At 44.9% G+C, this 14,916-nt stretch overlaps 1 protein-coding gene across 5 annotated transcripts; it reads left to right on the top strand.

Moving 5' to 3' along the window:
• The first annotated feature begins 261 nt into the window (after positions 1–261).
• Positions 262–12,630, top strand: tnrc6bb.1 (trinucleotide repeat containing adaptor 6Bb.1). 5 transcript variants are annotated; one of them, XM_079456780.1, is made up of 21 exons: positions 262–336; positions 1,255–1,322; positions 3,155–3,176; positions 3,520–3,846; positions 3,946–5,619; positions 5,697–5,867; positions 6,527–6,708; positions 6,822–6,896; positions 6,987–7,139; positions 7,702–7,830; positions 7,915–8,037; positions 8,125–8,229; positions 8,323–8,515; positions 8,604–8,738; positions 8,816–8,935; positions 9,323–9,451; positions 10,088–10,174; positions 10,361–10,564; positions 10,655–10,713; positions 10,786–10,925; positions 10,996–12,630. In XM_079456780.1, the coding sequence occupies exons 2-21, from the start codon at positions 1,278–1,280 to the stop codon at positions 11,402–11,404; spliced, it is 4,482 nt and encodes a 1,493-aa protein (XP_079312906.1). In that variant the 5' UTR covers positions 262–336; positions 1,255–1,277; the 3' UTR covers positions 11,405–12,630. The 5 variants fall into 5 exon arrangements, with proteins under 5 accessions (XP_079312906.1, XP_079312907.1, XP_079312908.1 ...); XM_079456781.1 differs by lacking the exon at positions 10,088–10,174 and having other exon boundaries at positions 266–336; XM_079456782.1 differs by lacking the exon at positions 10,088–10,174 and having other exon boundaries at positions 295–336; positions 1,261–1,322.
• Positions 12,631–14,916: the final 2,286 nt, after the last annotated feature.

Here is a 14,916-nt window from a genome sequence, read left to right as displayed (position 1 = left end):
CTTCATGATTAAGTTTATTTTATTGAATGCTTTAAATGTAGTATGTTTATTTCTCTGGACAGCACGTGTGGACGGGTTTAATTGCAAAATGTAAAAATATTGTGAAACAGTGAGACATTTTAGTCTTCACCAGTAATAAAATGAATGTTCAATAAATAAAAATAAAAAAACAGCGTTAAAACAACAGAAGTCTAGCCCAGAGAACTTAGTCGCTCTCGCGATACTTTAATGTCATGTGCCGGTCGATCTGCGCTTGCGTTCGCTCGCGGCTCCTCGTGTGACGCTCACAGTGACGTCAGTGCGCACTGCGCAGCTGCAGGCAGGCCGAAGCGACGGGTGAGCAAAACAAACCTCAAACATTTACAAACACACACTCGATATTTTACACATCACAACACAAACACGGACACGCGTGGACACATCACCGTGTTGCGTTCACGTCGAACTGTTCGCTTTGATCCTCTCTATCTGCGCTGAAGTTTTCTTTGAATGTTTTTAGCTGTTTGCTATCGACACAGACTCGTGCAGTAAATATATAACAGTTTATATACGCCGAGCTCACGATGAAATCATTTAAACAACACGACTTCATACGATACGTGTGCTGATAAACCTTCATGTCTGCGTGTGTTTCATGTTTAACTGTAAATGCGCCATCATTAGCATGTTAGCTTGATAAGTTTATGTGGAGAGATGAATAACGCCGAATGCAGAAATACTGTAGTACACTTGCGTGATATTATAGTGTTTTCAACATAAGTATAGTGAATATTTTAGTGTGCTATAACATGTGAGACATGAAAAACACAACAATCGCACATTAATTGATGCTATTTAATGCTAATATACCATCATGCTATCGGAGTAGCATGTTAATAACATGATGCATGAACGTGAACTATAGTATTTCGTTCCCTCTCACATCACTTTACATAATAATGAAATCATTATTTTCAAAACATTCTCAGTTCTCTCGTTTAGCATAAAAACCCCAACAGTGAACATCAGGACCTTTATTGTATATGAAATAAAAGCAAAATAATTCAACTTGATGGGTTTATTTAAAGCTTATTCCCTCCACACATCACTCACATCCACTCTTGTAAATGTGATCACGTGATTCAGATGAAGTGATGTTTTTCTTTCCTGTATCTCAGTGGTAAGAGCGTTGTGTGCAGATATCTGTGTATAAATGTAAAGGATAATGCAATGTAAGTCGCGTCTGCTAAATGTCTCAATGTGAATGTGTGACAGAAACAGGACGGGAGCAGCAGTTCATGGAAGACCGTCACTGTAAGACAGAAGACAGCGCTCATCAGGAGGTAAAACCATGACATCAATAAACAAACACGTCGTGTGGAAATGTATCATTGTGTTCAATGTGCCGTTCTTTGGATGTTTTTGAAGCTTTGATGATGATGTTTGTGTGTTTAACAATGGATGTTCATGTTTCTTGTTTCAAAAAACACTTTTTATTTCAAGTCTATTGTTCACCTCTTTTCACAAAACGACCGGTTTGTATAAAGTCCCGACTTCCGAAACGCTCTGATTGGTAAAGCTGACCCAGTCTGTAGTGATCCGCGCTTAGTGTGTTTGTCTGAAGATGTCCCACCCACAGCATATCAGTGAGCTTCCTCTTCTCAGGCTGTTGCGATTGGTCGGTCCCACTCTCCGTGCACGTGTATTCATAAGCTTTGGCTTTTAGCAATAAACAGTAACAATGGCGTCAGCTTCACTTTATCAGTTAAAAACATGCGGATCGATCGAAGAGTAACGGAGGTCTGCTAGTTAATGAGCAAACGTCAATCTTTGTAAGAGATCACAGTTTTTCCTACTATGGCGAGGGAAATGACAGCGGCCCGAATGGCGTCAGACCGGTTATATTATTAAACATTAATAACAGAAGTGTTAGTTTTGCCTTTTTATATTGAACACGAGTTGGATAATAAAACAAGCAGATTGACCAGGAGACACGTGCAAGCAGGACTTCAGAGGACGTTCACAGAAGTGTTTTAGAGACACACACACACACTATAAGTGTGTTACACAGAACAGCTTTCACAGCCGATGTTAAATTCACAGACTGTTGATGATCTGAATGTGTGGAGCTGAATTATTATTACCAGCTGTAAGACTGTGATGAAAGTGAAGGTAGTTTAGCGCATAGCTCAGTCAAAACGCACTTTTTTTGTCGTATTTCTTTGGGCGGAGGTTATTAAAAGCACTCGGAATTGTGACATCATGTACCCGCAAAGAAAAGGGCTGTAGTCTGTTACAGGATGCTGATTGACATTCTCAAATCCCCATTTTAGAGACAAACTGCAGATTAACAAACAGTCAGTGTTCTGATGAAGAGATGACCAGGACATATATAGAATATTGTCAAAGGTTTTTTCTTGATGTTTCAGAGTTAAAGCCAAAATATGGAATAATTTTGTTGTGAAATATCTCAAAATCACTAGCACGTTGTGATATAATTCATGCAGTTGTGTACTTACATGATCTCAAATGATCCCAAGAATGTGAAATCCAGAGAAATTCCTATTTAAAATCATGTCCCGTCCCGTGTCTACCTTGTGTTTGTCTTAATATCTGCTGCTCTGCATGAACCTCAGTTTCCGGTTGTCGAAAAAAACAGCATCTGGGACACAGGGATCTGATGTTCTGTTATTATGGATGGTTATTATGTTTTAAACATATTAAACTGTGTAGCATTACGCTACCAAATCAATTGACAAAGTCCAATGTCATTCGCAGGCTGACGTAGAATAACATTCCACGTTTCTTGCAAGCTAATTCTTTACGATGACATCAAATATAATTCATTCATTACGTCGTCCGTGAACATGATGGGCGATCTCCATACGCCTCTGGATGGTGAAAACCACATGTTCCATAATTTCACATTTACATTATTTACATTTACACAACGTCATTTAGCTTCACCTTTTGTTGTTGTTTCGAAAGTGCACCATCTATCAGTCCAAATGTACATATTGTGGCTTTAAACCCGTAGACAAACATTTATATTGAACAATTAATTTCAGAACAATGTGTGCTTTGTAAAGTGAAGTCAGCAGACCTGTGATAGTTTCAACTGTTTATGTTTTTTGTAATATTTAATTTTAACTAAAATATTCTTTTCTTTTAACAGGGCACTAAAGACAGTACTAAAGGTAAGTGCGTTACACACACACATACATATATATGTTTTTTTCAGGAGTCATCACATCAATAATCTTTCAGAAATGCAAGTTTGAGGTTTTGTGGAAATTCAGTTCAGTCAGTTAAATGCACAAGATGACATTCACATCTTATAAGTAGAGTTGCAGAAATCACTGAAAGAATGTTTAAATTGTCTAATAATCAATCGTTTTTAAAATGATTAAAAAAGGACTGTAATTCTTGGTCAATTTGAGGCAGACCTGGTGAATCAGATTTAAAAAAACTTAATAGCGACTCCAAACCTTTGAATTGTTCTTGATGTCCTCTGTCGATGTGTCTTCTTCTTTAAATTAGGATCTTTATCCACCTCATCTCTCACCTGTACTTCATCACGGTCTGATTCTACCCAAACACTCTCCCCCTGTCCTGCTGTCGGGGGTTCATCTGACCCCCCTGAGGGAGGGAACAATGCAAAGTGGACCACTGTGGCCAACGGACAGCCCCCCTCCGCGGTGTCCCAGCGCTACATGCCCCGTGAGGTGCCACCGCGCTTCCGCAACCAGCAGGAACCAAAAGTGCTACTGAAGAGGGGTCAGCCGCCACTGTCCTGCATGCTGCTGGGGGGTGGACAGGGAGGGGACGTCACGCCCTCTCCTAATGCAAACACAGCTGACACCTCGGGTGAGTCTGTGGAGTGAATCATGGTGAATAAACGTTGAGTGTCCTGTACGCATGTTTGTGTTCTTCCTGATTCCTGATGTAGCGTTTGATCTCTTTCAGATGCTTCTGTTTCTCTTCACTCATCATCTGACGCCTCTGTCACTCCAACTTATGCAAATTACTCATGGGGGAAAGGCTCAGGAGGCCAATCTTCCGCTCAGGGAATGGACAAGATTGTAGTAGACGCCGCTGATTCAGAGAAATGGCCGAGTGTTGAGGTTTCTGCAGCACAGGTCTACAGTTCCTCCTGGAATAGAGATCAGAGAGGACTGGGATTGGATGGTTCTTCTTCTCTCTGTGAATATTCAGACACCAGTGCAGTAGAGGGTTTATCCTCACCGGCTCAGAATAAAGAACCGGATCAGTCCGTCGATTCCAAGGTGCCATCTGCTGGAGATGAAGACGGCTCTCGAAACATGAACCCTTCATCCTGGACGGCCGACCCTGATGTAGGACCCTTATCCATCACTGCCTCTGAGGAACCTCCTCCCACACCCTTGAGTACGGCTGGTGCGCCAAACCAGATGCTCGGTAACAAAGAGTGGGAGCTTAAAGCTGGACCAAATGGCGACAGCAAAGAGGGTGGAGTCAACGGTGCGGAACCTGCAGGAGAGAAGCACGGAGGTTCTGGTGGTCAGGAGATGAGGGGGTCAAATGAACACACATCTACAGGATGGACGTCAGACTCTGTTAGGGCGTCAGGAGAGGACGTGAGAGACGGCTCAAGGGTGATTGCAGCTCGTTTACAAGACTCCGTGTTCGCAAACAATTCCGTGAAAACAAGAGATGACAATCAGAAGAGTGTTCGTGATTGGGATGGTGTGGAGGGAGAATCAGCCCGTGGTGACGGAACACATAGTCAGACTGATCACGCTGAAGAGACCCTGCAGACGATGATCAGTCGCAGTAACCTCGACCCCAAGGTTCTGTGTAACACAGGATGGGGTAAGACCCAGATCAAACAGAGCGTGGCATGGAATCTGGAGCTAGACAGTGAGAACGTGTGTAAGGAGGGATGGAAGAGTCCAGGTGATGCTCCTCTTTCCAGATCCAAACACCAGAAGCAGGAAGGACCGGAGGTCAGTCAGGTTCAGGGGTGGGGAGCTGAAGAGGGGAATGAGAAGACGGCAGTGAAAAGGGACGGTTGGGGCACGCGTGGAGAGGCTAGGACTGGCGGGTGGGGAGAAGCTCAGGACGATGACAGTTCGTGCAAGAGAGAACGCGTGGGGTGGGATCAGAGCAGCAGACGTGAGCGGGCACAGACCAAACCTCTGCCTGAAGCTGGTGGAGACTGTAAGAATCAGGCTGAGGGTTTATGGGGCAGCTCTGAAGAGACGGGTGGGTGGAGAGGTGAGAAACAGCTTCCGTCCCAGATACCAAACAAACAAACAACACTTACAACCCAAAACCAACAGCAGCCGCAACCACAGATGGTGGGACATCCAAAGACCTCACAGGACAGAGGTCATCCAGAGAGTCAGAACAAAGGGTCTGGATGGACGTCTGGCCCCATCCCTCAGATATCTTCAGCTGCAGAGTCGAGCGGCTGGGACGAACCCTCGCCTCAGTCCATCAGCCGGAAGATTGAGATCGACGATGGCACATCTGCATGGGGCGATCCGTCACGTTACAGCAGAAACAACGTCAATCTGTGGGATAAGAACAGCTCAAAGACCCAACAGCAGAGCTGTCAGTCATCCGGACGACAAGCGGCAGCTCCGTCTAAGAACCCCAGTAAGATGATGTCAATCTATGATATATTCTAAGGTCTTATCTTATGCAACTGCTTATTATCGTTTGTTCACTTCTAGCTCCTTCAACATGGGGACACAGCGGTGGTCCCTCAGATGAGTCTGTGGACAGTGGCACATGTACGTGGGGGAAATCATTGGATACCACATCTAACTGGGAGGAGTCAGAGGAGACAGGAGGAGGAGGAGGAGGAGGGTGGGGAACGTCGCGTTCTCATCCGAACCAGTCTGGTAAGATCCGGTCCTGATACACACGCTCACGTTCTCCTGGCAGGATCTTGTTGTTTTTATCAAGTGTTAAAATGAAAGAACTTTTATGGATACTATTTATTCTTCACTGTATATCATTTTTATTGTTTGCTTTGTAAGTGTAGTTACTGTATATAATTACCTTTGCTTGTAAAGTTTGATTGTATATGGAAAACGTTTATGCCGGAAACACACCAAGCCGATGATCGGACGTTTGGCAATGTCAGGAGGATTTTAAGCGTTGGTTGGTTTGGTTTTTTTGGTGTTCTGCACTGTCACCTGTAGTCAGACACTGTCATGTGTTTTTTGGCCGATTCTGCATTCCTCAGAGTCCTCAGATTTGCTCTTCATGAACACATGAGAACAAAAACAGAACTGCTGAATCCAAACGCAGAATTATGCACGCCTTCACCCATTTAGTGCGGTTTCTCCTTATATGTATCTTCTGACAAGAAATAGAGCAATATCTGAAAATAGTTCTATGGTGTCTGCTTGGTGCCTCTCAGCCTTTAGTCGGAGGATCATGGCATTACTAAAACAAATAAATAAATAGATAAACATGCTCGGATGTCACATGGATGTCTGCACAGACAGATGTCACATCATATCCTTCCTTAAAAGTGTGTGATTTTGCTCTTTAGGTCCAAAGTCTATGCAAGAGAGTTGGGGTGATGAAGGTCCAGTCACATCGCGTCACTCCAGCTGGGAGGAGGAGGATGGTGGCACTGGTGTGTGGGGTAACAGGGGGTCTCAAAGCAACATGTCCTCATATAACCCTGGGAGCTGGGGGCAGAGTCACGGGGGCAGACGACATAACACACGGGTATGTTTGTGTCTACAGGAAACATTCTCGACTCCAAATTAGCTCTGATGATATCTGTTCACATGTGCAGCCTTTATCCATGTTGTATATTCGGGTCTGTGGTTTGTTTACAGAGTCCTCCTAAAGGTAACAGTGGTGACTCATGGTCTACTCCTGTGACTCGACCGTTCTCAAACATGAACATCATGGTAATATTGTCTTTCTAAAACCCTCATTTCACTAAACAAAGGTTTCACTGCTGATCAAACTCACGTCTGATTGCGTTTCGTCCTTGTTAGGATGAAGACTCCAGCAGCGTGAGTCAGGACAGACACGACAGGAGAGGAATGAATGATGGAGAAATGCGGAGAGGAGGCAGAGCTGGAGCATCGTTCCGCTCGCAGAACTCCAAAGACATCACACCTGGAGAGAGTGGACCGTACATGGACAAGGTACCAGGATGAGCCCTGACTCTATTCTCAGTGACTTCATTAGAATGTGTGACATCAGTCATCGGTCTGGGTCGGCCTGCATCACAGATGAATAAAGAGAAACTCTCTTGTAAAGTTAGGGCTGTGATGATATATTTAGCGATTCACACTCATGATACCAGTCTAGGTCGATTCTGCAATCACAAGGCTTGGATTCTGTGTTTTATTCACAGCGCTTCCGTGAGCTGCTACGGCTCTTTGATCAGTAGGATCAGAAATCACTACCAGATTAAGTCATTTATAACGTGCATTTGAAAAAGCAACACTCGCCAACCACCATCATTATAAATATAGTCTTAGTATCATGAAAAGGTTTGAAGAACAGCGATAGAATATGACCATTGGAACTGCGGCCGTTTCTCAGCATGCGTTCTTGTGTCCTCATGTTCTCGCTCTTCGTCATCAAAAACTCAAAGTTCGTTCCAATAATCAAGAAGAGAGAACGCATGAAAGTACCCAGTTGTGTTCTCGATATCACCGATATATTCTGCTAATGTAACTCTGATTGTGTGTTGTTTTGTAGGTTGGGGGTCATGCTGCTTTCGGCAGTGGTGGGATTTCTCAGTTGAGGGGGATGCATCAGGCTGGTGTTCACCCCTTCAATCGTTCTCCTGTCATACGGCCACAAGTGCCTCAGTTTCTTCCTCCTCCGGTGTGTTTTAAAACGTTCATTAATGTTTTTGTATTAGCTCACAATGGGTTCTGATTCCTCTTCCTCTTGTGTGTTGTGCTAAAGGTTGCTGGGCCGATGCTAAAGCCAATGGCTCCCCCTGGTGGGGGTATGTTCCCGCCCCAGCTCTCTCCTCAGCACATGGCCATGCTCGGTGGTGTTCATCCTCACATGCAGCAGTTTCAACTAGTATGTGTGAATAGAAATACATTTCACATCATGAAATCATGTTCACATGCTGTTGTCTTAATATTTGTGCGTCTCTTTCTCTCTCAGGCTTGTCAACTTCTACTTCAACAACAGCAGCAGCAGCAGCAGCAACAGTTTCTGAATCAGAGGAAGTTTCCTGTTCCTCCAAGACAGCAGCCTGACCCGCAGCAGGTACATCACACAAAACAAACCTCACAGCGCAGCGCCCTCTAGAGCATCGCCTGAATTACACATTTATCACCTGTGTTGTTTGTTTGTCTGTAGTTGGCACGTATAATGGCTCTTCTGCAGCAGCAGCAGCAGGGAGGAAAACTCCCATCATCCCCCATGGGAGGACCTGTGCCCAAACACCCAGAGACCCCGCCCCTCCATCACCTGAACAGACCGCTGGACACACCCCTGCACGCTGTCATGGGTGGATCTGACCTGCACAACAAACCATCTCCTGCTTACACTGGTCAGGATCATTCAACTCTGAAGAGCTCCATAATCTTCTCTACACACATCAAGACCAATAGAAATGCTTTTAAATGAATATTTCTCAGGTTTTGCTGGTGGCTCTGATCTGGACTCTCTGATTGGTGGAATGAAGGATGGAGGAGGGGCTCAGTCTCGGTTTAAGTGGATGATGGATGGAAACAGTTTGACACCTTCACCACCGGAGGTCACACTTCACAATGGTGAGATTCCTCACATGTGTGCAATTAAACACTGAATGAGTTCTGTGCTGTTTTAACAGATGAGTGTCTTCATTCAGGTCCAGTGAAGCTGGGCGGTGGACCCTCGTACCCTCAGTATGATGTGTTGGGTGGCAACTGGCACAGATCAGCGGCTGGTAAAGTGGACACGTCGCCTGTCAACCCCACCTGGCCTCCAGGTAGATCAGTTTATTATTTGAGCTGATCTGATGACCCAAGAAATGATTTAATGTCGTTTTTGATGAGTGAATCAGGATTCTTGTAAAACGATTAAAATCAGATGGAAAGTCTAAAAAGAATCCTCGTCAGTCAGGATGTGACGTTAAGTGTAAAGTTACCGTTGATTCTGTATGTTGCACAATGTTCTGTTTCCTCTATTTGAGTTGAATTGCATGTGATATTCCTCATGTGTCTTTTGATTCAAGCATCTGCTAAACGAACAATGTGAGATCTGAGTGTGGAACTGTCAAACGTCTTCTGTGTTGTATTTCTGAGTATAAGTGCATCAAGCAGACATGTCACACAGCTCTAGTGTTTGAGTCTCATGTAAATGTGTCTATTCACAGAGTTTCAGCCGGGTGTCCCGTGGAAGGGCGTTCAGAGTCCTGAGCCCAATCCTTACATGACATCAGCAGGAATGATGGGATCATCTGTGCTCAGTGATTCAGAACATCAGCTCCTGCAAGATAACACAGGTACACACACAGACACACATGCACACGCACACAGACACACAGAGACTAAAACATGCGCACACAGACACACGCATACTAAACTATGAACACACAAACATAGACACACGCAGACACAAACACGCATGCACACGCACACAGACACACACAGAGACTAAAACATGCGCACACAGACACACGCATACTAAACTATGAACACACAAACATAGACACACGCAGACACAATCATGCACACATACGTATAAGCAAGCACGCATACGCAAACATGCATACACAGACATGCGCACACAAACGCAGACACACACACACAAACACACAATGCATGCATACACAAGCAAGCACACACAAACATATGCACATGCAGACGCACACATATGCAAACACGCACACACAGACACACACAAACATAGACACACGCAATCACAACATGCAGACACACACATATGCAAACAAGCACACACAGACATGCATAGACAAACACAGACACAGACACAAACATGCACACGCACTCAAACATGCACACACACAGACACAAACATAGACACATGCAGATGCACACACAAACACACAGACACACACACACACGTTCTGTTTTTCTGCTGATGGACTGTGAGAGAATAAGCGTGTGTGATGTTTCAGGGTCAAACTCTCTGAACACCCGTTTGCCTTCACCTGGTGCCTGGCCGTACAGTACCTCAGACCCGTCACACATTGCACACACATCAGGTAACACACACACGTCACTAAAGACGTCTCATAGACTCTCACTGATTTCAGACCAGTTGAATGATATATTCCAACCTTGAAACCAGTAAATCCTCAATTGCCGTGAGGAGCATCATCATCAGACATTGAGCTCTCACAGCCAGGTGTGTGTGTTGTGTTTGATGTGTTGCGTTGTCGTGTTTGCAGTTAAATCCTCAGAGCTCAAGTCTAGTTGGCCTCCTGAGCCCATTGGACACGGCAAATCATGGAGGACCAATCGGAACACTTCTCACCAGCCCCGCCCCCCTCCGGGTCTCACCAGTCAGAAGCAGTCGTGGTCAGGGGAGGGGCCACAGATGCCCAGGGGGTGGGGCGGAGAGACGGGCAGTCAGGAGTCGCCCTTTAAACCCGGTAAAAACAACAAACACTGTCTGCAGTATACAAGAACAACAGAAACACGTGTGTGTGTGTGTGTCTCATACAGACTGTGTGTGTGTTCAGAGTGGAGCGACGGCGGAGCAGGAAAGTCCTGGCTGTTACTGCGCAACCTCACGCCACAGGTACACACACCAACACAAGTGTACACGAGTGTGATGAAACATACAATGGTTTTAATCACATCATGTTTGCAGATTGACGGCTCCACGCTGAAGACGATCTGTCTACAACACGGCCCTCTTCTGACCTTTCACCTCGGCCTGACACCGGGCACTGCTCTGATTCGCTACAGCAGCCCTCATGAAGCCGCCAATGCTCAGAGCGCCCTGCACATGTAAGCCCCACCCACTAATGTTCTCTTATAATCTAATTATGAGATCAATAGAAATCATTGTTTTGTTCAGGTGTGTTCTGGGAAACACCACCATACTGGCCGAGTTCATGAGCGACGATGATGTCATCCGCTACTTCACACATTCCCAGACCACCGGGGTCACAGGGTCACCCGAGGGCTCGTCCGCCTCTGACCCCACATCACGAGAGGGTGGAGGGGGCGACCAAGAGACGGCGGTCAGGATGACGAGCGCCGGCTGGCAGGGGTTGGACGCGTCGGGCGGCTCTGGGCCTGAAGGACTCGCCCTCCTCAGCCAATGGAGTAACAGTTCACAGGAGGGGGTGGGGAAGGGGTTCTGGGGGGGCGCGGCTCCCGGTTACCACCACAGCAGCAGTCTGTGGGGCACTTCTCAGATGGAGGACGGCCCAGCTGCACTGTTGCCAGGCAACCTACTGGGAGGCGGGGCGGACAGTTTGTGATTGACATCGATTGTTAAAACAGGGGTACAGTTACAGCTGACGTGTCTTTTCTGTGTTTTTTTCCAGAACATGTCTTATATTATTTCCATTTTTATAGTTTTCAGACGTTGTTATTTAAAAAGCAGGGCAGAATTCATGTCGTTGTTTTTTGCTCTCGTGTGTGTGGTGCAGAAATGACACGCCGATCAAACACTCATTTCTACACAAACACTGGCCGTATATCTCGTGCTTACACACATTCTCATCGCCAGACTTAAGCTATCTTGTGTTTAAACGCAGGGACCGTTCCTCCTAAAGGCCTTTGTGTCACAAACCGCTTCACTCGATCGTCACAAACTGATCATTTCCATTCACACATGAAGACAAACCTGCCTTATATTTCACCTCAAAATCAAAAGTCTTACACAATACACAAAAACTGTCTGAAGATGCGTCTCATCCTGACATCACGTGTGTTTACACATCTTTCATCAGCGGAACACAAAAGAAGATATTTTAAGAGATGTGTCAGTGGTTTGGGGTTCATCTTCTTGTGTTGTGTTCTGCAGAAGAAAGAAACTCTTGAGAGGTTTGACGTGACACGAGGTGAATGAATGACGACAGAATTCTCAGTTTTGGCTGAAGTGTCACTCTAATGTCAGGATGTAAAGATCTCTCACACATTTCTTTGGTTCAGTCCCTGTGGATGTGCTGTGTGTCGTGTACAGACCGCTCACTGTTTCTTCATCAGTCCGACTCGTTTGCTCTTACATTTATATCGTTTCATTTCAATATTTAAATGATGTTTTTTGGTAAGCATATAGAAGTTCTCTTTAAAGGCGCGTGTGTATGTGTGTGTGTGCACTTTACTGTTTCTGATGTATATTAGTGTGTGTGCTGTTGTTTATATTGTGCACTATACACTGCTGGTTGTGTTTGGCATTAGCGGGTTTCTCATGTAGCCTTTTGTATCGGCTGAACGGCAATAATGATTCGACGAGCATTTTTAAGACACGAACGTGTGACAGCGTTTCTGCCAAAACGTATCCGCCTGTCCAGAGTTTACATACTGAAAGACATATGACGTGTGTGTGTGTGTGTGTGTGTGTGTGTGTTTATGTTTCTCTATTGTTGTTTTTGTTTTCAATTCAGACTTTAACACTGCTTTCAGTGTTCTGAGATTTTACACAGTGAAGAGCTTTAAAGGAAATGAGGCTGTTATAAAGATTGAAGTATTTCATCTCTGACTGACTGCTGTGTTCTGTTCTGCATTCATTCATATTGTGTTTATTCTAAGGGTAATATACAGAGAGCACTCTCTCTCACTCCAACAGACTCACTCTCTCTATCTCACACTCCATCAATCTCTCTATCACTCCATCACTCTCTCTCACTCCAACAGACTCACTCTCTCTATCTCACACTCCATCAATCTCTCCATCACTCTCTCTCACTCCAACACACTCACTCTCTCTCAGTCTCTCTATCTCACACTCCATCAATCTCTCTATCACTCCATCACTCTCTCTCACTCCAACAGACTCACTCTCTCTCAGTCTCTCTATCTCACACTCCATCAATCTCTCTCCATTAGTCTCACTATCAGTCTCACTCTCTCTCCATCAATCTCTCTATCACTCCATCAGTCTCTCTCCATCAGTCTCACTCTCTCCATCACTCCATCAGTCTCACTCACTCTCTCCATCAGTCTCACTCACTCTCTCCATCAATCACTCCATCAGTCTCACTCACTCTCTCCATCACTCCATCAGTCTCACTCACTCTCTCCATCAATCACTCCATCAGTCTCACTCACTCTCTCCATCAATCACTCCATCAGTCTCACTCACTCTCTCCATCAATCACTCCATCAGTCTCACTCACTCTCTCCATCACTCCATCAGTCTCACTCACTCTCTCCATCAATCACTCCATCACTCCATCAGTCTCTCTCCATCAGTCTCACTCACTCTCTCCATCAATCACTCCATCAGTCTCACTCACTCTCTCCATCACTCCATCAGTCTCACTCACTCTCTCCATCAATCACTCCATCAGTCTCACTCACTCTCTCCATCACTCCATCAGTCTCACTCACTCTCTCCATCACTCCATCAGTCTCACTCACTCTCTCCATCAATCACTCCATCAGTCTCACTCACTCTCTCCATCACTCCATCAGTCTCACTCTCTTTCTCACTCCATCAGTCTCACCCTCTTGTCTTGTGATGGAGTTACTGGACATCCAGTGATGATTATTATAGTCTTGATGTTCCTCAGTCATGTTTGGAGATGCTGCGTCACCATCACAAAACTATATTTCTATTTAATGATCACATCTGATATTGTACATGTGCAGAAATAACTGATATATTATATAATGTTGATATGAAACCCGGCCGCGAGGCTGCGTGACGTCACGGCGAGGGCGAGTTCTCCAGCACGCGCAGGCATCAGTGGCGGCAGTAAGCTCGCGCTGAATGGAATCGCCGGACAGATGCCGATAACCGAACACGACAGATACCGTGAGTGTTTATATCGTCATCTGGTGGGTTTATTTGTGTGTGTCGTGTATTATAAACTCCGATCCAATCTGTGCTCGTGCACATATAAAAACACATGTAGGCTATGACCCTTAGCATGATAACGATATCATATACATATCGATATATACTCGTGCTCGTCGAGAGAAACCGCGGCCTTACTTTACATCTCACATCAATCTGATTCATATCTCATATTAGATGAAGGAAATATACAGATACAACTGATGGAGAATTACTTTAGATAAGCGAGTAAGTGTTTGTGATGGTGTTAACCTCTATCTGTGCTTTAGTTATCAGAACTAAACTCTCTCTCTCCTCTGTACACTGATAAGATATTGTGATTATAATCATTAGTTGTGTTGTGTGGTCAGTCATGTGATGGGATGCTGTCCAGACAGATGCGGTTGACATGGCAACAGAATCTCCTTCTGCACTTCCTGTTAGATTGAGGAGGAACCAGACTGTGAACACACAGGAAGTGATGATGTCATCAGGAAAATGATGAAGATCTCTGTTTGTTTTCAGTGACTGTTCTTGATAAGAGACTTCTGTTGTGTGTGTGTGTGTGTGTGTGTGTGTGTGTGTGTGTGTGTGTATACTTTACACCGGGGATGCTGTTGTATGTTAGAGAAGTTATTATTGTGTAATTCCTAACATTCTTGACCAACTTAATGTTAAAATTGAAAAAATCTTGATAAGTGATGTGTATACTGAATCAATGATGATATTTGTGTATCCTGGAAATGAGTGAAGACAGACGTGACATCACTGCCAGCGCCGCATCACTCTGAATTGCTGTGTTGGTTTAAGAGTTAGCTAAGATTTTCCAGAGAGTGAGTTTGATCCGCTGAACAACGACTAGTGGTACCATCCCAAAAAGGAAAAAAGTCACTCTCCCGTACCTTCTCTGGATCTGTTCCACATTGGTGGAATGATCTACCAGCTGCTACAAGATCAGCAGACTCGGTTGCCATCTTTAAAAAACGC

The sequence above is a fragment of the Barbatula barbatula genome, assembly GCF_947034865.1.
Source record: "Barbatula barbatula genome assembly, chromosome: 5".
NCBI classification, from domain to species: domain Eukaryota; kingdom Metazoa; phylum Chordata; class Actinopteri; order Cypriniformes; family Nemacheilidae; genus Barbatula; species Barbatula barbatula.
Note: the sequence above shows the minus strand (reverse complement) of the source record. Positions and strands in the feature narration are given on the sequence as shown.